The sequence below is a fragment of the Cyanistes caeruleus genome, chromosome 4, assembly GCF_971803275.1.
Source record: "Cyanistes caeruleus chromosome 4, bCyaCae1.hap1.1, whole genome shotgun sequence".
NCBI classification, from domain to species: domain Eukaryota; kingdom Metazoa; phylum Chordata; class Aves; order Passeriformes; family Paridae; genus Cyanistes; species Cyanistes caeruleus.
Genome location: NC_141704.1, coordinates 3,793,193 through 3,816,367, shown reverse-complemented (window position 1 = coordinate 3,816,367; position 23,175 = coordinate 3,793,193). Strand labels below are relative to the sequence as shown.

Genomic DNA, 23,175 nt, shown 5'->3' with positions numbered 1-23,175 from the left:
CAGGAGGTGCCTGGGGTGGCCTGGAGTGTGGACAAAATGGGTGTCCAGCCCTGTGCAAGACAATGGCAATGAAAACCCCATTTCATCTTTAATGAGTGATAAAGGGTCACCCCCATTCTCCCATCAGTGGCTCTTTCTCCCCCAGCATTACACCAATGCAGTGGTCTCCAACAAGGGAATATTTTTTCAAAAAAGGCCAACGCTTCTTTAAAAACATCTTCAACAAAACAGGGAAAATGATATGTCAGTTTATGAGGTCAAAAAGAGCTTCAGAAATTTTGAAAAATATCAGTTTCCATCCCATTTGGACAGGAAGGTATTTTTATTTTTATTTATGTTTAGAAAAGAAGATCTCTGGTGAACCGAGATCCTTGGTTTTCAGCCAGCTGTAACCATGAGTCCTTCAAACCCTTTATTAAAACTTTTCTGGCTTAATTCACTTTCTTACAGTCCCATTTCTCTCCAGGGTTTGCAGATTCCTGCAAGTGATTTTATTTAAGGGTTGCAGGTGGACTTTTTTCCCCTCTGCAACAGACCCCATCACAGACAAAATTGTGCCTAAACCAGTCTCTGTGCACTGGCCATGCTCAGAAATATTCACCATAAACCACTTAGCAAGTCTGGAAAGGCATCCCAGTCATTATTTCAAATCAATTATGGTGAATATAAATGCATTATTATTTTCTTATGCCTTGCTTATACAGCAGCCAGTCCTTGCTAGGTAAATTATAGCCAGATAATAACCTCCCTGTACCAAGTGACTTCAAAAAGGCAGGCTCATCCACACCAGTGATGGTGTAAAAATGTCACTGAAAAAGTGCCCGAGTGGATGGTAGGAAAGACTGGGGCAAAATACCAAAACAATGCTGAAGGATGAGGCAGGCAGAGAGAATAAGGTGGATGTGTGGCAGGCAAGCACATCTGAACTTGTCACAGGTGAATCAAGGCTGGCAGGAGGAGGAGGGAGTGAGTCAGGGCACCAGTGCGGTGTCACCGATTGGAGAGGGTGACATTAATGCTGCCTGAAAGGGAAAAGAGCAGTCCTGGACTGCCAGGGTAAGCCACAGTCCCTGCAGCAGCACCAGTGGGAGAGGCAGGAAGGCAATCAGCCGTGAGCACTGGTGCCATCAGCCTGACATCCTGCTGAGTTGTGTAGGGACATCTGAGGACAGCGTGGCTGCGCTGTGCGATGGGGTGATGTAGTGGGTCTCACACAGGTGACACAGGTGTGTGAGAGCCTCAGCCTCCTGTTACTCTGTCACTGATGGATCAGTGCCCTGGGGCAATGAGTGGCTACAGATGGACCAAGAACCAGAGAAATTCAAGGTGACATTTGCTTCGGTGTGCTGCCATACCGTGGTCCCAAGGGAGGACGTTGGTATTTTTAGGTGCCACCAACCTCTAAACCAACTCATCCCCTGCTATCCAGAAAGCCTTCTCCTCTCTTCATCTCCAGCTCTGCCCACAGGTTGGCACCCAGCTTTGGTGGAGGCATCCAACACAGGCTCTCCAGCCTGGTTTGGATGACATTTATCAAAATGCTGGGTTTTCTTTCTGCTGATGCTCAGGCAGTCATTTGGGTGGATAAAGGCAGCAAATGGCAAGACACAGCTCTGGAAATATCTCCTCATAATGACCAAAATCACAGCTTAATTGTGGGGTTTGAGCTGCAGCTAGAAATATCTGGATTTGGGGCTGTGCTCATTCTTGAGCTGCCCTCCCCCGTGGTAATTATTCGTTAGGTCTTAATTACTGTTTCTCTCTGTAGCTCTAATTCAGATGCATTTTTTGGTCACAACCTCTGCCACCCACTTCCCTAACTTCTTTTCTGAGCCACCAACATCAAGTTGTTGTACAAAGAACACTCAGAGAATCACTCTTAAAGTGATTTAAGAGAATCACTCTTACACACCAAGTAATGTTTCCTGGTGTCTGTCTAGGAGGGGATGCAATATCAGTCTGCACCTTCTATTAGAGGGAGAAGCAATTCATAAACTTGGGGGATCCCAAATACTGTCCCTTCAGACCATGTTAGATACTAGATCAGCAAGAAAAAAGTCTCCCTGCTCAGCAAGCTGGGTGACAGATACATCAGCTGGGTTTTATCTGGCTTGCCCTGAGGCTCACCAAACTCAGGAACATTGTTCCAGTGCCAATTAGATTTTCTTTAGGGTTGTAGGAGATAACATCCACAGAAGACCTCTTACCTCTCAAGGCATTCAGGCCACCATCAGCCGAGCTGGAGCTTCTGGGTCCACCCATGCCCACCCCAGAGCAGACACAGCTCCTGGGGATGGGCCACAGAGCAGGGCACGTCTGGGTGGAACATGAGAGGTGAAGCTGACTTTGATGTAGGCACTGCAAATTAATTTTCTAGAACAGGATCATGGGATAGTTGGGGTTGGAAGGGACATTTAAAGGTTATCTTGTCCAAACTCCCTGCAATGAGCAGGAACATCTTCAGCTAGATCAGGTTTTTTGGGGTTATGTCAATGTTTCTGGTGTTGACTCTTGCCACTACTCTTCCATCCACATGATATAGGGTCTTCCAGCATTGCTTACAAATAAATCCAATTTTGATACACTTTTTCTACCCACCACACCACTCAGCCTCAAAGAGGACACAGGTGGACACAGGAACAATGGAAGTGTGAGGGACAAATATACACATCCACACAGCTTTCCATTAGCCATGAATGCTCCCCTGGGGATGGGGAAGGGGCCCTGACACTTGGCAGAGTTTAGGCATGGAGCAGCAAGATGGTGATTTGCACAGAGCTACAAAATAAATTTCCCATCTCTCAGCATGAATACCTACCTTCCCAGGAAGTATTGGTTGCAGCAAAGCTGCACAAGTGCATCTAGACCCCTGGAAATATTGCAAATAATTCCTACTAGAGCCCCTTGCAAAGCAATTCCCAAAAATAGCCATTTCTTTTTATATTTTTTCTCACAAATGGATAAAAAAGAAGAAAAATCCCCTCCAATCCCATGACATGAGGGCAGTCACTCCCCAGCCGGAGGCAGGTGAGCCGGGGCTGGCTGTGCTTCACCCAACGTGTTGCATTGTAAAGGTTTGCCCGTGGTTTAGTTAATCCCAGACACATTCCTGAGCCATCAATCAGAGCTGAGTCAGCCAGCGTGACTGGTCTGCCCTTTTTATTTTTTTTAGCCATCACAAGTTCTCTCGCCTTGTTTGCCAGCAGTGAGCTGGGGGTTTATTCTTTTATATTTTTTTTAAATAAAAATGGGACTTGACTGGGAGCAGGGAAATGTTCCAGCTGTCGAGTATAACCTTTAAAGCTCTACTGCCTCAAGGAGTTTCTCCTCTCTGGGATGCAGCTACAAAATGCACCACATGGAAGAAAAATAAAGGATGCTGCCTGGGATGGCACTGATTTCCCTCCCTTATTTGGGGGTGGCGTGACACAAGCCCCATCTTGCACATGGAAAGAGGAGAACAGATTTTTTTTGGGGGGGGGGGCGGAATTTTCTTGCAGAGCAGCCTTGGAAATGCTGCCCAAAGCCATTCTCAGGGAGGCAAAAACTTCCCCCATGCTCTTCCCACAAGGACAAGGTTTTATCATGGCTTCCAAACAGCCCCTGCCTGCCCTGGGGAGGGCAGGGGAGCTGTGCTGATGTTGTGGCTTCGTGTGACCTCAGCCCACCCCAGCTGGAGGTGTTATCAGAGCCCCTGCAGGATTCCCTGTGAGGTGGGTGCAAGGCTGCACTCTTTGCCCTAAAACAAGTGTTTTGTCTCTGCCTGGCTCAAGGAGATAGCCAGGTTGCTAGAGATAAAAAGAATAGCTTAAAAAAAAAAATAAATTCAAATCTTATGGCTGCTTCTGGATTTCCCAGAGAGCACGGGTCCTCCCTACCCTCAGGATGTGCACAGGGATGAGTATGGCCACAATCTCACACCTCAGAAGGTCCACCTAGAAAATATTATTATTGCAGATGCCACAATCACACTTAAAATGAGTGAACACCCTCCTTGGTGAGAGGGCTTGGAGCACAGAGCAGGTGGGAGAAAGGGGATGATCAGCAGCCAGCAGGAGCCAAACCACAGAGCTGAGCTGGGATGCACAGCACTCTGCAACTTTTAGCCCCTTTTCCTCCTGACAAGCTTTTAAAGATACAAATCCTGTAGTGGGACAAGCATCTCCACACAGAAAAAGCATTCACTCGAGGTGGGCTCCCAAAAACCATGTCAAATTACACCTTTCCCTCCTTCTCCCACTTTTTCTCTGGAACAATGAAATAAAATTAAATTAATTAATAAAAAGTCTACACACAACTCTACAGGGAGTTTTTCTTGCAGGTGACAGCTCCTATTTTCCTGCCTTCAGGGCAAAGGCAGCCCTGATCTCAGGGGACAGCTCTTGTCCAACCCTTCATTCAGCAGCCAGGTATTTGATTTCAAGAACTAAGACTAGGTTTGAATAAAATGCCTAGTCCTGCCTAAATTGCAGCCTAGGTTTAGATCTAGGCAGGACAAGTCCCAGTACATCACTTTTCTAATCAAGAGTGATGTAGCATGCAGAGCTTGGGGGGCTTTTGCTTGTGCTAAGCAGGTGTTAACACTTGTAGAATTCGTAGACTGGTTTGAAAAACACCTTCCACCAGACCAAGCTGCTCCAAGCCCCCTTCACCTTAGCCTGGACCACTTCCAGGCATGGAGCATCCACAATCTCTCTCCTATGAGAATTTTTGTTTATGAGGCAAAGGAACACGTGTGAGGCAGCACAGGGTGGCACATGGTGACCCCTAGGGTGTGAGAGCATGATTTCTAACACAAGGAGAAACCAGGTCACATGTGTATTTCAACAAGATATTTTATTGGTCCAGCAACTGCAAAATATACAAATTTCTGAAAGGCATACCCTGTTTTTAAGCTGGCACAGGTTTTTATCAGGCAATTATTCCAGATGTATATACAGGACAGTTAACATACCACAAATCAAAACAAAAAAGTAATTCCAAGTAACTACACCCTTCTCTCCAAGCTTTGCAGTATACATTAAATAAATAAAGAGTGCTTTCCTATAAAAAAAAATTAAAAAAATAAATTCAAGTATTCACAAAGAAAAAAAAAAAAAGAGGGAAAAAAAAAAAGATGGGGGAAGAAATCATTGGTTTGGTTTGACATGTCCTCTCTCCCAGTCTGCCTTGTTTGAGGCATCAACTGCCCAGTCCTTGGCTCTATTAACCAAAAAGATGGACAGCAAGTTTTTTGGGGCAGCTGTGATGGCACAGGGTTGACACCATTCCACCAACCCCTCCAGCACAAGAGGAACTCAAGAGAGCAGTTTTCCCAATGTTGGAAAACACACTTTGACCAAATTTCAGGTTTTTGTAGACCTACTGAGACATCTATTATTACTAAAGGATGAAAGTTTAGGGACTTTTTTTTTTCTGTTTTATATCTATATATATATACCCACACACAAATACACACCAAAACATCCGCAGAATTACGCGTGTACAGGATTGATCTGGGGACAGCCAGACGTCATGTTTGTATTTGCTGGCTTATCTTTTTGCAGCAGGAGGAGAAGAGAGATAAAACTCCCCATGAAGGAGGAAGTTGAAAAGAGCCAAGTGAGTGGCCTCCCCAAAACATTCATTTATCTGAAAGGCAGAGAAACCGAAAGCGCAGATGCCACCCCGGGCACACAAAGGGATAAGTTCATTTTTAATGAGGCTATTAAAACAGAAATAAAGCAGGGGGGAGTGTTCTTTTGTTTTATCTGTACAGGAATATGATACACATATGCACAAGCTCACACAGGCAGGGCACTGCCAGGACTTCCAGCCCCGTGGGACACGGGCTGAGCGCGGTCCCGGCGCCCTCCCGCCGTCGGTGCCGCTCCGAGCACAAGGCCGAAGCGTGAGGCACTGTGGTTCGCCTTTTCCCAAAGGAAAAACAGACCAAACCCACCCCCAAAACATACACACAACTCACAAAAAAGTAATTTCTCCACCAAATCTCTCCACCCCCATGGCTGGGGATGGTGTTCCCCACAGAGAGCACTGGGGAAAGCCATGGGAAGGGTGAATCCAAAGGGTTGCTCACCTCCAGTTCCCCAGCCTAGTGCTGCAGGAGCTGCTTTCACCTCCTGCCTCCAGCAAAAAAAACAAAACAAACATGATGGGCATGGAGACAGTGCTGCACATAGGTGGGGAAAAAAGACCCCAAACCCAACCCAAAACCCTAAAAAAACCACAAACCAATAATAATAATAAAAAAAAGTAATCCAAAATCCACAGACTTTTGCACAAAGCAATAGTGGTTAAATGCCACTTAAAACTGCTATCTCCCAGCCCAGGTCAGGCTGTCAACAATGGATCAAACCACTGGGAGTTGGCTGATGGGAGTCAGTCAGGACCTCACCCTGTTCCCCCCACCTCAAACACTGTAACAACTATTATTTTGTAGTCCCAGTTTTCCAGCATGCAAAATACAATTAAAAACAAACAGAAAATGTTGCCTGTATTCAGGCGTCCCCTGTTAAGGGGCAGAACTCAGAAAAAAATAAAGTAGTTATGCTTCTGCCACAAATAAAGTGCAAAAACCAAGCAGTTTCTAAGTATACACATATACACACACATGTGTGCATGTATATATAAAATTAAAAAAAAATACAGACAAAGCTGTCCCTTCTGGTGGCTTTTTTGTAGTCAGACAGGGACTTCTGCAACCCAGCCAGGCATCTGGCCACCTCCATAAGACCTGTGTGTCTACAAAATGCATCAAAGCATAGGGATTCAAACCCTTCCCAATACCTCCACTTCCATCTAAAAAAGAAGAAAGGGGAGATGAAGTACCAGCACAGCACCTCAAACAGTGCTCAGCCTCCCCAAAATTCAGCCCGTGCCTGAACTCAGACCATTCCTGGCTGCTCCCCAACATGAAAGCATCACCCGAGCTCCTGCTGGCCTGATTCCTCATGCACTGCAGGCAGCTTTCAACCAGTTTTAGCAGCAGATCAACATTCTCTGCAAACTCCTTTAAAGTATGTTGATTTAAAAAAAAAGTGAAAGAATGGGTTGGTTTTTTTTTATTAAACCCAGCAGTTCTTGCAGTGAAGGAGTTCACACAGCTGCTTTCCTGGTGCTCACAGATCTCCATGAGCCAGGCTGGCATGTGTGACCAGTTGTAGTGTGGGTGGGTGAGGGACTGCAGCACAGCATGTTAGGGGCTTATTCAAAAGTAATTAACAACATTAATAATAATAAAAAAAATGCAAAACCCTTTTACCCACCCCCCCCTTCCCCCTATTTCTCTGCTAACCCCACACCATCCACATATATACACACCCCACCCAGAGATGGATGGGTACCAATCATCTATACAGAAGATCCAAACCACTGAAAGGGAGGAAAATTAAACTCCTGTGCACTACAGAAGCACTTTACAGCTCGCTACAGGATGCTGGAGAGGAGAGCAAACGCTGCAGCCTGAAGAGCTGGTGGTGACCCCGGGAGGGAGCTGGGCTCCTCCGCCGCTCTCCTGCATCCCTCCCCCCTCAGCAGCGCGGGATTTTGCGGATGAACGGGCAGCGTGAGCGGAGCCTCGCCGCGGCCGGAGGGGACCGGTTTGTAAGCAAGCTTCGGGAATGGCGATGGGATGAGAAGCTGGCGGCGCCGGCAGCGCCAGCGGCCTCGCGATGGTGCCCACGGAGTCACGACGGCTTCTGGGAGTTGCTCATGTTCTGGAACGAGAGGGGAAGGAGAGGCGTTGGGGGCTGTGCTGGGGTCAGGCTCCAGCCCAGCAGCGGCTTCTAAGAACACATGAACGAGGGGACAAGGAGGAACAAAGCCACGCACGGGTCACTACGAAGCACCCACCACAGAGGAGAGGACACTGCCCACCCGAGGAGAGAGGCAGCTGGCTGACTCGCTGCCCACCCCCTCCTCAAGCATTGCCCGGCTTTAATTACAGAGTTAGACTTGAGATATCCCTTACAACTGAGCTAAACCCAAGGCAACCCTCCCACCTCACCCTGTCTGTCCTTCTGAAGCTGCTCTTTGGTCCACACAAGGCAAGGTGACAGAGGACCAACAGTGCTCATTCAAGCAGCCAAATTCAACATCTCTCCCTTGCTCCCTTCAAGGGTGGGCAGTGTCCCCCCACACCTGCCAAGGATGAGACCATTGTTTGTCCATCCTTAGCAATGCCAAGGACAGGCAGCTCCCACTGGCCATGCCAAGGACCACCAGTGGCAGAGCAGCAGCACAACTCCCCTGGTGACACCCCATGAATCTTCATGGGCCCAAGAGACGCTCCAGACACAGCCCTGGTACAGAGTGACAACAACAGGTACCCACCAGCACATGGTGAGGACCACAAAACCAGAGACGATCAGCTAAACACAAGCAGGACTAGCCCCGAGGAGAACATCTTCTCCAGGAGAAGCCCAGGGAACCACAAGGACATTTCCCAACTTACAAAACTACATGAAACAAGGTAGGGGAAAAAAAGGACTAGGAAACATCTAGGAAGGGTTTTTTGTTTTTTGGTTTTTTTTTAAATGCTTTTACTACCTAAGCTGCCTCTTACAAGCACCAGGAATCCTGACCAGGCTAAGAGGCAGAGTGGGCTGAGCTGCTCTTTCTCTCTGTTATCTAAGGAGACAGGAGGAGGGTCAGGAAAAGCCACATGCACCACAGCCATTTACCTTGGAAATATTAGCAAAGAGAAAACTTTGAGAAAGTGACAAACGGGTCTTCTTTTTAAGCATGAAAAGTGAAGGGGAGAAGAAGGGAGGTGATCAGGTGACTGTTCAAAAGTGCACTTTGGATCACAACCAAGCAAAAAGAAAAGAAATCATCACGCCAGGTAGTCCCACAACCCCCAGCCAGCTCAATCCCACAGCCAGGAGGACTCAGAGGTACTCAGCCACATCCCCAGCCTCTCCTGGTCCTCCTGGATGGGGATCAAGACCCCCAGTGTGAGGGCTGATGCAGTGAAGCACCCACTACCAACCTAGGTCCAGGATGCAGGTTGTGAAGGAGGTACCTTCCACCTCCCCAGCCCCATACAGGTTGTGACAGTGAGAGACTAAACCAGTGCACAAGACAGCAGCCTCCCAGAGCTAACAGCAGTGTGAATGTCACCAGGCCTTGGGTTTGGCAGGTCCTTGTAGGTCCCAGAAAAGCAGCTTTTAAGTCCCACACTAGGAGGTGGAGACAGGCTCCCAGCAGGTGTAGATTTTCAGCTTGCTGCTGCCAGCCTATACCTGGTGTGGGTTACCATCACTGCCTGCTCCAGCAAAATCTGACACATCCATCTCCCAAACTCAGCAGCAGAGTGTGTTTTCAGTGTCCCAGCCAGCACCAAGGCATGCGGGGCCCTTTGTTACAATACAGATGTGAAAATGGTGGAGGGAAGGATGGACAAAAATTAAATACTTTCAAGTGCAACCCAAGAGGATCAGGTTCCATCAGGGGCTCCAGTGGCCATGAGCAGCAGGGGAAGGGTCACAGGCATGCAGGCCATGCTGAGGGACTCAACCTCTACACTCGTGCAGGAGCACGGTGATCTCACCCAACCCAACCACCAGCAAAACCAAGTGCAGCAGTCCTAACTTCCTTTTTCTCAAAAATGTTTACTCTAAAAAAGGGGAAGAAATATGAGCTCAAACAGCTGCTGCAGGGAAGCAGGGCTGAGCTCTGGCCTGGTCCTGTTAGAGCAGATCCCTCCATCTTCAGCCCACAAAACAACCCAAGCCAGGGATGCTCACAGGCTGATTTGAACTGACCCTCAGAGGGCAAAAAGGCCCCCTGGACACCAGCCAGCAAAGTCTTCCAAGCCTTTGAGAAGACACCTGAACACATAACTGCTGCTCTCAACTCAATGTAGCATTAATTAAGTCCAAAGGCTTCAAATTTATCCAGGAGCTATCCTGTTCCTCAGGGATACAACAGCACTAAGCCAAACTGCCAGAGCCTTGATTATTCATAATTAGTGCACTGAATGCTCAAGGTGTTCTGCTTTCATAACAGAGGTAGAGAAGGACAATTTCCATTCACTCTGCCTACAACATCTAGACTGGGTGTTTCCAAAACCCAGGTTTGCAGAACTGCAGTTGGCTGGTCCCATCCAGCTCCAGGAAACACATTCCTGAGAAGGTCAGAAGCTTCTCAGATACCTCTCTGGTGCCAACACTCACAGGCAGAAGTCAGAGCCCTCAGGAAGGACAGAGCACCCAGGTCTCTCACAGTACAATGTGATATCACAGAGGACACAGCTCCAGAAGAACCCAACAGCATCACCCATAGGCATCATCATCAGAGTGAAAGTGATAATTTTCTTAATTTCACAACACAATTGGGACCATTTCATCAAGCTAGGATACAAACCAGCACCCACAGTCTCCTCTTTACTTTTCCTAAAACAAATCCCACTCCCTCCAAAAACAGCAAAATACTAACTCCCAAGAAATCTACACCCCGTCCAGATTTTGCAACAACAAAACAACCCAGCAGGATGGCAACAGACATGGAAAAAGAGGTTGGAAGGGGGAATAAGACGCAAGAAGGTACTTACAGGCATGCCTTCCCTAGTAAAGGCTGCAGAGAGACAGAGAGAACAGAGAGAGGTGTCAGTAACCCCGCACCACACCAGGCAGAGGACAGTGGGCAGCAGCGAGGGGCACTGGGCAGCCAGAGTTGGCAAAAGGTTTCCTTGTGAGGCTCAACCAGCCCAAGCAGAGCCCTGGGAGCTGAGACAAACCCAGCTGCCCTGGGAGGCTCATGCAAAGCAGCAACCAAGCAGAGCAATGGGGGAGCACGGAGCCATTCCTAACCTGGCCAGGATCTGGGTGAGGAGGGGAGAAAGGACATCACACCAACATAGACAACAGAGAGAGGGGCTGGGCATGACAGTGAGATCCAACAGGGAGCTGGTGGGAAGGGCAGCATGGCAAAGGCTCCTATAGATTATATAGGATTCCTTAGTGAGCTTAGGAGAGGGGTTTGTGCCTGGAGAAGTGAGCAGCAAGCAAGGCCTCTCTTCCTATGTCCCTTCTTGGGTGGGTGAAAGAGGAGGGGACACATGAGCACCATGGCAGCTACCCACAGGGCTTCACCCAGGCTCACCACACCCAGAGCCCTCTATTCAATTGTGATCCAATTTGTCTACACCTCCAGGATGAAGGAGACCCTTCCAGCCAAAGATGAGTCTTGGCAGCTCCTCCTTAAGGAGCAAATGAAAAAAATGCACAAGAGCATTTGATTTATTGCCATGCCAAGCTCTACAGCGGAGCCAAGTGTGCTCAGAGGAAAGGCATGAGCTCTTTGTTCCTGCTCACTCCAGGGAGGAGATCCCTCAGGAGAGGTTGATTCTGGATGGTGAAGGCACTAAATTAATGCAGCCTAGAGCTTGGTGAAAGTTCATGATGCTCTCAAAAACCCAAGGGAGGATCAACAGTGACCCAAGGCAGGGAGGGACAGCAGTCGTGGGAGGAAGATGCATCTCAGACAGCAGCACAGGTTACGACAAGTGCAAGCAGTTCCTCAGCTTCAGGAGTGACAGGAGGACAACAAACAATAAAACAACAAGAACAACAACCAAAAAAAGAATAAAAAGAAAAAAGAAAAAATAAGGGGGGGAAAAAAAAAAAAAAATAAGAGTTCAACTAACTTGTCCCGGCATCTGCGTGGGCACTTCCTGAGGAACACAGCCTGGCAGGGCAGAAGAAACAGCCACATGCTCCTCAAAGCTGTTGATGCGAGGTTTTTTGGTGGGCTCTGGGCTTGCTAGAGGGGTAACGCTATTACGTCTCATGAGCGGGTTAGGTCCCTTCTTTGCTTCCTAAATTAAAGTGAGACAAAGAAAATAAAAGTAAATATAAAAAATAAAGCAAAATAAAGAAAAGGGAAGAAGGCGACAGTTATAAAGGAAAAAAAAAAAGAAGCAAGTTGCTTTGGCTTTCTCTTTTTTTAATTTTTAAGTGGCCTCTGTTTTTCCCCACAGTCACTGTCAATAAGCAAAGGATGCACTGGAAGGCTCTGGACACAGAAAAAACCCTGATGCAAAATGTTTAAGAGCGCAGAAGGGGAGAAAAAAAAAAAATGGCTCTGCACTCAGACATGAGACAGACTTTCTCCTCATCTGAGTCTCAGCTGACAAAAGAGAGTAACCACATGTAGCTAAACACACCCAGCAGCAATCAAGCCATGGCTCTGCACAGCAGAGGTGCCCATCGGTCTCCTCCTCAAAGCCAGTCCCTCCACCCAGAGAGAGGAGTGAAAGCAAGAAGAGGGAAGATGAGCCAGCCCAGGCTGACCAGGAAGATTTGGGAAATGGGAGCAGAGCAGCCAGCGAGGGTCAGCACCGCGCCAAGCTCCAACTAAAGCAAGGAGGGATGGAGGCAAAGCTGAGCATGGGGCACCCAAGCACTTGGCACGAGTCTCACCCCATCCTACCCGAGGCCTTTCTGCCATCCCCAGAGAGGGCAAAGCAGGGCATCAATGGCCCCAAGCAGGGGGAAGGACTGGCTTCCCCCTACAGCTGCAGGGGAAGCAAAGGCAAGGAGATATGGGCCAAAGGGGGACAGCCCAAACTGCTCAGCATCACTTTGGGCTCCACCAGCACTAAGCACAGGTTGGAAATGTCTCAGCATCTTGGGACATGGGTGCTGCCAGGGTCCCTGTGGCCCACTCTGGGTGGCTGACCAGCCCTGACACCAAGTTGGCATCTTCCTGTTCTGGCCTCCGAGCTCCAGTGGAGCACTTGGCAGATAAATTCCTGTAAGGTTGGGTCTTTCTCCACAGGAGGGGTCTCCTCCACAGAGCATCCCCAGCCCAGCACTGCTACTTCCCACACTGTAGAATGACAGAGAGCCACAGGCATACCAGGGAAAAGACCCTCAGAGGCAGAGGGTCCAGGCTCTGCCAGCCAACTGGGAGACTTGGAAGAAGTCATCTTCTCCATTCTCAGCTCCATTCCCTGCTCAGGCAAGTGCACGACTGTGCAGTTGAAAGTCAGAGACCAGGGAGGAGTTTTCCCTGGGCAAACACACTGGGAAGCAGGAACATGCAACAACAGTCCATTTCCCATGGAAAACCCTCAACTGGCCACAGCTTTGCAGAGCAAGAGTGCACCTGATGCTCCCAGTCTTCCAGCAGCACTTCCAAGCATCCAGCTGAGCAATCTCCCCATGCCCACCCCAGGCATGATTTGGCAGTTCCCACTGCCAGCTGACCACAAGGGACAGGAGGGGGACACCCAAGGACAGCTCCAGGAAAAAGCAACACTCACCTCTGGCCGATCTCTGTGGGTGTTGACTGCTTCAATGTTCAGTGAGATGGATTCCACCCGGCAGCCTGCAGAAGGAGCACAAGGAGACAGATCAGCAAGCCCAGCAGGCACAGGATGTTACCAAGTTCCCCATCATGGATCCCTGCTTTTCTCCCAGCCAGCCTGGATTCAGGATGAGGTACAAATCAACCCCCCTGGCATGTTTAGGCAGGTCTCACTCACCATAGGCTACCGGAGTCAGCTTCAACACTGTGTGCAGGGGACATTTCAGGTAGGGCATTTCATCTGCAGAGACAGCAAAGCAGGAGGGTTATCTCACCTCCTCCCCAAAGGCAGGATCAGACACCCTCATCCCACACCAAAGAGATGCACGCTCCAGGATGTGAACACAATCTCCCCCGAGCTGTATCCATCATCCCTCCTCTAGCAGGGCCAATCCTCTCCCCAGAGACAGGGGGCTCACCTGCACTCTTGTCCAGGAAGTACGCCAGGAGACAGCGCATGACAGCCTGGTGGCAGATGACAAGGACGTTTTCTTGCCTCTCCAGCTCCATGATGACTGGCTCCAGGCGCTGCACCAGGTCTTGGTAGGACTGGGACAGAAGGGAAGGGAGATGAGGCATGGAATCAATGCAATGAGCATCCCCAAAAAAACAACAGTTCCTGTCTTGGTACACCTCCTGATTTCACACCACTGAGTAAACCAACAAACTGCTAAAAACAAATAGATTCTCATCCTCAGGCTACTCTGAAACATCTTCTGTCAGAGAAGGAGCCATTCACATCTCAGTGAATCACAGCAGTCCTGGAGAATTAATTAAGGTAAACAACAAGGGCTTTGAAGATAGAGCCTCTCCATCATCTTGATATTTGGTTTTGTACAGGATTTCAAAGTTCTGAGAAGTCTGGAGCAATCTGAGAAACCCCAGGGTTTTGAAGGGCCTCCAAAAGCCGTGACAAGCAGCCAGAAGGAGCCCCAGATACCCAGAGTTTGTGTCTGGTATCCCACATATTCTTCTTAGATACAGGGTCGGATGTCAACAACAGATTTTTCTGAACTGTCTATGGGCATGACTTTCAATTTGGGGATAATTAGCTCAATTCACAGCCTAAAGTATCACCCAGAACTGATGTCAATTCGCACCTCATTGTGTCACACCCAAAAAGCAGACTGCCAGGAACAGAGATATTCCCATCAACCCTTAGGGAATGATACTGAGAACAAGGTGAACATTTTTAGAAATGAAAGAAAATTGGGTCAGCACAAAACTGCGAGCAGGTATAATGATGGAGGTTGGACTAGAAACCTCCAGAGACCTTTCCCTACTAATTTTCTATAAAGTCAGTGGGACTGTTTGTTATGTGACATATTTCTTAGTGAGATCTTCATATGCCAAAATTTCACAAGAGCTCAAGTAGAGGTAAACATGTGCCCTGATCTCTTAACTCAGGTTTTCTGGAGCTCTCACTGCTTCTCTGCTCAAGAGCTGGGGACAGAATGAGGAAACAAAGGCCATATTTAAAGTAAAAGTCCTGTCTCTGAAGGTGTCCCTGCAGACCTACCTCCCCAGAAGGATAACGGTAGTAATATTTATCCTGATCACGCAGAGCAAATTCCTCTGGATGCTGCTCCCTGATTTCTTCATAGGTCATTTCTTCACACACACCCTGCCAGGGCAAGACAACCATGAGGTTACTGGACATGCTCAAGTCCAACAGCATCAGCACAGCCACTAGACAAATCCTCACTTTCTCTTGTTAAGCAACAGCCAGCCCCATCCAGCTATTCTGGCTGCACAGACACTCACAGCATCGATTTCATTGAGTGCCTTCCACTGTTCATAGGGCAGCTGGAGAGCTTCTGCTGTTTGGATTGTCCTCTTTAGCTGGCTGGTCCAAATTTTGAGGTCCTTCAGGTTCTGCTCTTCCACAAATTTGTTCAGTGCCACTGCAAACTGTGAGACATAAGAAAAAAGAGGTTGATTCCTGGTCCATAGCTTCCCAATGGGCCTTCTCCCAGTAGGGCAGATAGATCAGCCTTCTGCTCTGAGAGGAAGGGCAGCCACACATTCATTGGTGCCCAGGAGCTACAGATGGACCCTCAGCAGCCCAGCTGTCATCAAACATTCACTTAACCCAAGGCACAGCATCTACTACAGCCAGATCACTCCTGAAAGCCACAGGGGAGTATTTTCCTTCTTCCTCACCTTCTTGCCCCTGTTGGAGAGGCCAGAGTCTCCTCCAATCCTCCCCTTGAGGTTGAACTCGCTCTCGCCGTGCCGACAGAGGTAAATGGTGCGGGGCTGGACGTGGATGTTCATCAGGTAATAAACAATCCTGCTCTGAATGTGATCCTGAACCCTGTTGACCAGGAACCTCCGGCCAACATCAATGACTTTGATGAGAGAAAGTTCCCTGGGGACAGACAGACGTCATTCTCAAAAGCAGCCCTGTGAGTTATCTCTGTCCGTGTAATCACCGGGCTCAAAAGGATTTCCTGCAGGCTATTTTCAGCAGGAAGCCAACAGGTAATGGGGGTTCATGGAGGGCTGAATAGCAGCAGTGTAATCACCACCCCTCCTCTTGCAGAAGTAAAGAGGATTAAACAGGACTAACAGGGAACATGCTCCTCCCCAGGACAGGGATCAGCAGGACTGGGATAATCTGTGCAGGGCACACAGACGTGTTTGTGAGCAGCGGAGAGGCTGGGAGGTGCCTGCAGAGTCAGGCAGGACAGCAAAACTCTTCCAAGACACACAACAACCAGGCAGAAGCCACAGGGCTTGCTCAATCCTGTGGTTTGAGCCAAGCAGTCCCTTCCTTCAACTGGGACAATGAAAAAAACACCTCAACCACTCAAACTCAAGTGCTTTCCCAAAGCCTTTGTATTTATACCAGCAGAACAAGGTTGAAAACAGCTCATCTGAGCCCAGAAGAGCCTGGGAAGGCAGCAGGGCCCATTTCCCTGGCACAGGGCCTGGGGAAACCAGCATTTTCCTATAATAGACCTGATTTGAGGTGAGGCCTGGCCATAAATCATTCTAGCACAGTCAAGTGTTTGAAGACAAAGTGAAATACAGCTCGACCCTTCACTGCTCCTCTCCTAGGAGAGGACAGGTGCTCAAGGCAGCTCAGAAGCTAAGGTCTCTTACCTGTCATAGTCATCAGGGTCAAGGGGCTGGTAGCTGGCTTGGTAACAATTGATCCTCTTCATGAAATCCTCCATGGCATCAGTGGAATTACAGTCCCGGTAATCTGGGCTGGACAATTTGACTTCCTGCAACAGAAAAAAAAGCATGCCACAAGGAGAGGTTAGGAAGCTTTCCAAGCCAGACTATGCTAATCTGGAATTTCAAAGACCTGCCAAGATGCAGTGATTAGCTGAAACAAAGTGATGACTACTTTACAGTCATCACTCATCACAGGGCAGAAAAGAAGCAAACTAGACCCAGAACCAAGCATAATTTGATATCAACCATTGCATGATTAGTAGACACACTCATCAGCCCACTCCCATTCTCCCAAGAGTTGGGGTAGCACTTCAGCACCCAACAGCAGGAAAACAGCTTCCTAAAGGCTAAAGAAACCCCATCAGCTTCAAATTCAAGCTGAGAAAGGGAAGTGCATGAGCTTAGACAAGATGCTTATCCCAGCTCAGCAGCAGGACAACAGTAAGATGGCAACATTCAACCCTTTCTGTGCATTATTTGCTGCAAGCTGTTGGGCTGAAAGACATTAGCAACAGAATATGTGAATATCCACAACCCTCATGGACTAAGTCCTGCCTGAACTAATCTAACAGGCTGTTTTTCCTGAAGATTTGGGCTTGAACAGCAGCATTACACATTGGTAGCTTCACAAGCCATCCTGAAACCAACAGGATAACATAATGGACTGACACACGTGGCAGCATCCCAGGTCTGGGGTGTATTTTCCACACTGATCCCAGCACTAAGAGCACCGTTCATCTGCAGTTCCCTGTGGAGCAAAATCCCATGCTCAGCTAGGAGCTCATTTTCTCACCCTTCAAGCATTAGTTTCCAAATAAAGGGATTAGAATCCTCAAAAAAAAAAAAAAAAAATCCAGCTTGTGGAAAAAAAATAAAAAGGAGCAAACCGAGCATTTTGTTGTAGAAACGGCTGTGTGCAACTTCCCATAAAGCTGGTCATTGGGACAGCAGCTCCCAGCAGGAGAAGAAGTCACTCTTCAGCACCAGCCCCTGGCTGGCAGCACCATTTTTCTCCAGTGAAGCCATGTTGGCTTTCACCAATCACCTTTTAATTTTCCATGTGTCTCAGCAGTTTCCAGAATGGTCTTCTCCATGATCTTCCCAATCACTGATGTGAGACTGAGCCTGTAGTCCCTCAGTTCTGTCAGGGCTTTGTCTTTCCTAACCCAATCCCTGCTGCTCAGACAATCTCTGTATTCCTCCCAGGCTGCCTGTCCTTACTTCCATCCTCTCTCTGTAGGCTTCCTTTTTGTGTTTGAGTTTGTCCAGGAGCTCCTTGTTCATCCTGGCATTTTTGATGGCTGCTCCTTTGCTGGGAATGCATCACAGCTGAATTTAGAGATGATCTTTGAACATTAACCAGTTTTCTTGGGCCCCTCTTCCCTCTTGGGCTTTTTATCCCACAGTACTCCAGGCCAAAATCTGCTCTCCTGACATCTCACTTCACAGCCACTGCAGCCCAGGCTGCCCTGGAGCTTCACATTCCTCACTAACCCCTCCTTGTTGGTGATAAGGTGCAACATAGAGCAAACAAGGAGAGAGAAAGAAGTCATCAACACATTCCAGGAACCTCCTAGACTGCTGTGCTGTCCCTCCAGCAGATACGAGGAGGGTTCAAGTCCACCATGAAGACCAGAGCTTGTGAAGGTGATGCCATTGCTACCTCTCTATGGAAGGAAAGTAGAAGCAGGACAATTCCACCACTTCCATACTTACCATAACATTGGTGGCAACTACGTTGGGATCATTGCAGACAGATTCAATGAAGAACACCTGTGAAGCAAAGCAAAGCTCAGCTGAAAGACACCAACAAGGTTTGTAACATCCAGCCAGCTCCTTGCTCAACCCAACCTCCTCCCTGCTTGACCAGAGAGCTCTCCCTCTGCCCCACTCCCATCCTTTCCTTCCCCATGGCTCAGAACATGGAATGAAGGAAGAGTTTAATATTTTTAATCAAACCCAGCACTGAAATCTCCCTCCCACAGGATCAGCATGAGAATAACACGAGTAAAAGAAGATACACCAACTCTACACCACAATGGACTTCACAATGCAGGCATCAGCCCCATAGCACTGACCTTGAATCCATTCTCTTTGGCAAAGTTTAGGATCATCCCTCTCCTCTCCCTCGTGGTATTGGTGGCATCAAAAACCTTTAAAAGCAAAAGATCTCAATTAGCACCACAAGGGCCTGGTTTCCCAGTGAGCCCCTCCTCAGAAAAGGGACTGCAGAGGAACTCTGGGGCAGCACAGCTGCCAAACCCCAGAGCACATCTGGGAGCTCACCGCAATCTGTCCAGCCTCCTCCGTCAGGTACAGCTTCACATCCCTCAGGGCAGCCATGGCACATTGCCTGCAAAAGAGGGGACAGACGTGTGGCCCTGATGTCTTCTGGCTGTGGTGGTCACCCTGAAGTTACCCATCCTGTACAGATTCAGTTTTGAGCTCTGAGAGCCCTCCTTGGGAAGGCAGGGGAAATTCAAATCCAGGGCACACTCAGAGCCCCAACTTCTCTGTTCATCACCCCCAAACTGGGTAACTGTGCTCCCAGCCACAGCTTCACCACCACGTGGGGTGAGGGACGGGGTGCCCACACTCACCTCCTGACTTTCATGGCTTCCTCATTGTCAGGGCGGAAGAAGTCATAGGAGCTGTAATGCTTCACGGCCTCGCGGCGATACTCCCCAACGTTGAAAACTGGGTGGAAAAACAAAACAAACCACCAAAATGAGGGACATGACTCAGTTGTGCAGCTTCTGCAGCTAAAGCAAGTTCAGGCCAAGAAATTACATCCTCAGAGCAAAAGGCTCAGGGCATCCCTTGGACTTCAAAGTGAAGGAGAACCTGAGCTGCAGCAGGATGTGAAAACAGATATTGGGCCTGTGGGATCTTGGAAACATCCCCCACTACCTCCCATCTCCCAAACCACTGATCTAGAGGAATTCCTGGGGAACAGACCTCCTGCTTTCCCCTGGAAGCCAGAGCAAGCCTTACCTTTTGTGGGGACACCAATCCAGTTGAGGTAGCGAGTCAGCTTCTTGGAGATGTAGGTCTTGCCACGGGCTGGGAGGCCAACCATGACAATCACAGTGGGGGAATTGGCAAGCTGAGGCCCACAGGCTGCAAGGAAAAAGAACAGGAGCTGTTAATTCTTCAGCTCTTCCTGCATCAACCCTACGAATCACTTGTTTTTATCCTGACTCCTTCCAAGTCCTCCAGCAGCTGGAGGAAACCTGAAAGCCACAGAAAGAATATCCTGATAGGTGAAAAGTAGGCAAGGGCCCAGGAGCTGGCCTAGTCTCCCAGAAAAGCCTGAGCCTTGGTTTCCTTCTCTGCAACCAAAAAATTAAAAAAAAAAAACAAAAAAACCCAAGGCAAGCATACTTCACATCCTAATGGCTTGGCCAATTCCATGAAAAGATTAAGGATACCCAAGGACTTTAAGACTCTGCAGCACTGTCTGTGCTGAAAAACCAGGCTTGGTCCAAGATCTTTACCCACAGAAGGCATCCCCCAAATTACTTGACTAGATTTTTAGCTGACACACTACCAACTAACTGAAAGTACCAGTGTTTAGAAGCAGATATCCAAGTGATTTATCACTTTTTTCCTCATAAACCCAAGCTGGGTTGTTGGGGCTTTTTTGTTTTGTTTTTTTTTTTGTGGTGGAGAGGGCCCATGTCAAACAGCCAGAAAGGAAATCCAGAGGCAGCATTTGCAGGACAGATGGGACCCTGCAGGGGATTTCTCACCCACCCTTCCATTCACCCTGTGAGCCCAGAGACCTCATAGGAAAGGAATGCAAGGAGTGAGTGGCTGGTGGCAGAGCCATAAAACCCAGCTTAATTATGGCCTGGGTGGAGAGCTCTGCCTGCCACAGCTGTCTGAAGGTGGGACCAGAGGATGGAGACAGGGCTGGGGTAGTTTTTTTGTCAGTGTGGCTCTGGAAAGGGCAAACCGAGGGGTACCCACAGAACATGCAAAGTACATGAGATTACCTTCCCCTTCTAAGAAAAGGAATAAATCCAGCAGCTGGAGAAACCAAATTAAGGCCACAAGGAAGAGTTATGGCACTTGCTCCCAGATGGCAGAGGAGAGACACCCATCATCCTCCTAAGTCTCTCACCAGAGCAAACTCAGCAGGCAAGAGATTAGAAACTACCTAAAACATATTTTCTCATTTTTTTTGTTTCATACATTTCACATTGCCCAGTTTGGAGCTGCCCTCTCACTCACTCTGTGAAATCTGCTTCCCCCTCAGTGCAACATTTCAAAACCCCAGGGCAGCTCCCAAAGATTTCGCAGCAAGTGCCAATTTTCTGTGCTGGGGCACAAGGGAGCTGTGCAACATAGCCAGAAAAATACTTTTTCCCCTCTAACAATCTCACATCCTCATCCAAACTATGGGTGCAAGTCTGTTTTACACAAAACCCACACACTTATTAGACAAAGGGAAGAGGAAGGAATTATACCTGAATAAGGAAACTCTTCTTTTCCCTACCTGCCCGTGGACAAAGGCTGTCAAAGAGTAAAGCCAAGAGGATTTGGGACCATTAAATAGCACTCCAAGAGTGAAGGGACAATGCTGGGTAGTGTTCATGTCCCTGTGGCTCCAGACAGCTGTGACAGCCCCAGGGCTGGCAGTGTGTGGCCACACAGGTGCCACCTCCCCAAGGGTGCTGCAAGGGTTAGACACGCCTAATTCAGGAATCTCCCCCCAATTTTTGCTGCCCTTGGACAATGGAACAGCACCTGGGAAGCACCTCCCAAAACACCATGGCATCATCGAGCAACTTTTCATCAGGAATTTCTGCCCAAACCAAAAGTCTCCGGGAAACTTTGCATCAGGGATGAAACAGAAGCCAGTGTTTTGCTCCCAGTCTTTCACAAAGGCCTCATTCATCATTTCTTTTCAGCACTGCTGGGAAGCTATCAGGGATTTCAATACATATTCATTACTCCTTATCGACATCTAGCCAGGTAAGTCAAGGGCAGGGATGACTTTCAGGCTCGATCAAAGGATATTTAGAAGGAGCTCATCACTTTTGCTATTTGCAAGGTCAGCTTCACCAGTGGGTAAAAAGGGAGAAGTGAAAAAAGAAGAACCAAAACAAACAAAAAAAAAAAAGTCGAATAATACAGCCACCTCTCCATTTCAGGCATTTTTTACTGTTTCCTCATGAGTATTCCCCAAAACCTCCCACAAGCCCGGACCTCACGTTCCGTTAGTTCTACCCCCCCCTCTTTTTCCAGCTTCTTCCCTCTGCAATTCCAACACCTTCAGGGATGCACTCCCCATCGCAGGCACACATCCCAGGCGTGTGTTCCCACCGAGCCGGAGGGACGGGCAAAAGCAGCGAAGGGATGGAGAGAGGCAGCGGCAGCTCCTTCCTTCCCTCCTGGAGCATCCCCCTCCCCTCGCCCGCCTCTGCCCAGCCAGCGCCTTCGACGGCTCCGCTTTCCCAGCCCCTACGTGAGAGACGTGCGGCGTGACAGCAATTTAATGGATCGCCGTCAAAAGGCCAGCTGAAGGAATCACTGCAGCCTCCCCTGGACGAGAGATCACACCATCGGACTCGTTATTGCACGGCCGGGGAGCGAGCGAGCATCCTTCCAGGGGATGCTCCCAGGGATGCGCCCGCTCCCTCCAGGCATCGCGCTGGATGTGGTCTCGTTATTCCTCCCTTCCCACACAGCTTTGGAGCCCTCGCTCTTTGTTGCTGCTGAGGAATTAATAGCACCTCGCGCTTAAAGTACCTCGAGTTAAAAAAGGGTAAGCTAAAAAAAGCCTAAAAACCCTCTTCTCACATTGCACAGCGTCCAGCGCGGCTTGTTCCCACCCCAAGAAAAAATAATTAGAAGCCACATTATGTTATTAATAAGCCTTTCGGTGCCTTAATATATTTAATATGTTCGTTTTTTTCCGCTACCAATAGGGAGCTCTCTCTGAGAAACCAGGTGACTGAAGTGGCAAAAAACCACTGCATGCACAAGGGATTTCTTTCAGAGGTGCCAGTCCTTGAGAAAAATCCAGCCACAGAGGTACACGTGCAAAGCATTAAGCCGGGAGACGTTTTACCCCACTCCAAGCAAAGCCCCTTGGCTGCCCAGATGTGCAGCCTGTTGCTGAAATCCATTTCCTCGGCAGCTCCCGCTGCAGAGCTGCCCTTGCCAGGCACAGGCTGCGCATCCCAACATCTGCTCCAGGGTGCCTGACCCACAGCCACGGGCAACAGCATCTGGCAAGTTCATAGGATACATTTATTTTTTTTTTTTTTAATAATATTATTTAGAAGGGAAAACTTTTCAGCCAAGGTAAATAAACATCGGAAGCGACTTCAAACGCCTGATGAAGGCAAGAGTCGGAAAGACTGATTCACCCAAGCCACTTCCATCCCTCGCCAGGCGAGTGCCACCCCCCCCATCCCGGCTCCGCACATTCCTGCGACCTCTTTAGAGTTAGCAGTCGCACAACTGGCAGGTTGTCAGCGTAGCTGGTGGGCGACTTAAAGGAGCTGCTTCCTGAGATTTCAGATTGGATCACGATTCAAGATTTGGTTTATAGTAACACTGGGATGACCCAAACATTTTTATATTCCGAGCTTCAGAGACAAGGGGAAGCCACTGCAGAAGTTTCAGCACTAATTTCTGCCTTCCCCTCCACCTGCCTCCTATCTC

At 48.6% G+C, this 23,175-nt stretch overlaps 1 protein-coding gene across 11 annotated transcripts in view; it reads right to left on the bottom strand.

Moving 5' to 3' along the window:
• Window positions 1-4,817: 4,817 nt before the first annotated feature.
• The window catches only part of PFKFB3 (6-phosphofructo-2-kinase/fructose-2,6-biphosphatase 3), a 46,885-nt gene continuing 28,527 nt past the window's right edge, over window positions 4,818-23,175 (bottom strand). For 2 of the 11 annotated variants that reach the window (XM_086886426.1, XM_086886431.1), the window contains exons 2-15: window positions 19,492-19,617; window positions 19,098-19,194; window positions 18,784-18,850; window positions 18,576-18,650; window positions 18,214-18,270; window positions 16,420-16,544; window positions 15,475-15,682; window positions 15,076-15,222; window positions 14,831-14,935; window positions 13,731-13,860; window positions 13,490-13,552; window positions 13,268-13,332; window positions 11,648-11,818; window positions 4,818-7,715 (exon numbers count right to left, since the gene is read on the bottom strand). In XM_086886426.1, the coding sequence (XP_086742552.1) occupies window positions 7,686-7,715; window positions 11,648-11,818; window positions 13,268-13,332; window positions 13,490-13,552; window positions 13,731-13,860; window positions 14,831-14,935; window positions 15,076-15,222; window positions 15,475-15,682; window positions 16,420-16,544; window positions 18,214-18,270; window positions 18,576-18,650; window positions 18,784-18,850; window positions 19,098-19,194; window positions 19,492-19,617 (1,466 nt within the window). In that variant the 3' untranslated portion in view covers window positions 4,818-7,685. Of the gene's footprint in view, window positions 7,716-8,677; window positions 8,733-10,548; window positions 10,576-11,647; window positions 11,819-13,267; window positions 13,333-13,489; window positions 13,553-13,730; window positions 13,861-14,830; window positions 14,936-15,075; window positions 15,223-15,474; window positions 15,683-16,419; window positions 16,545-18,213; window positions 18,271-18,575; window positions 18,651-18,783; window positions 18,851-19,097; window positions 19,195-19,491; window positions 19,618-20,064; window positions 22,941-23,175 lie in introns of those variants that run through there. The other 9 variants (XM_086886432.1, XM_086886433.1, XM_023918783.2 and 6 more) reach the window with 8 other exon arrangements.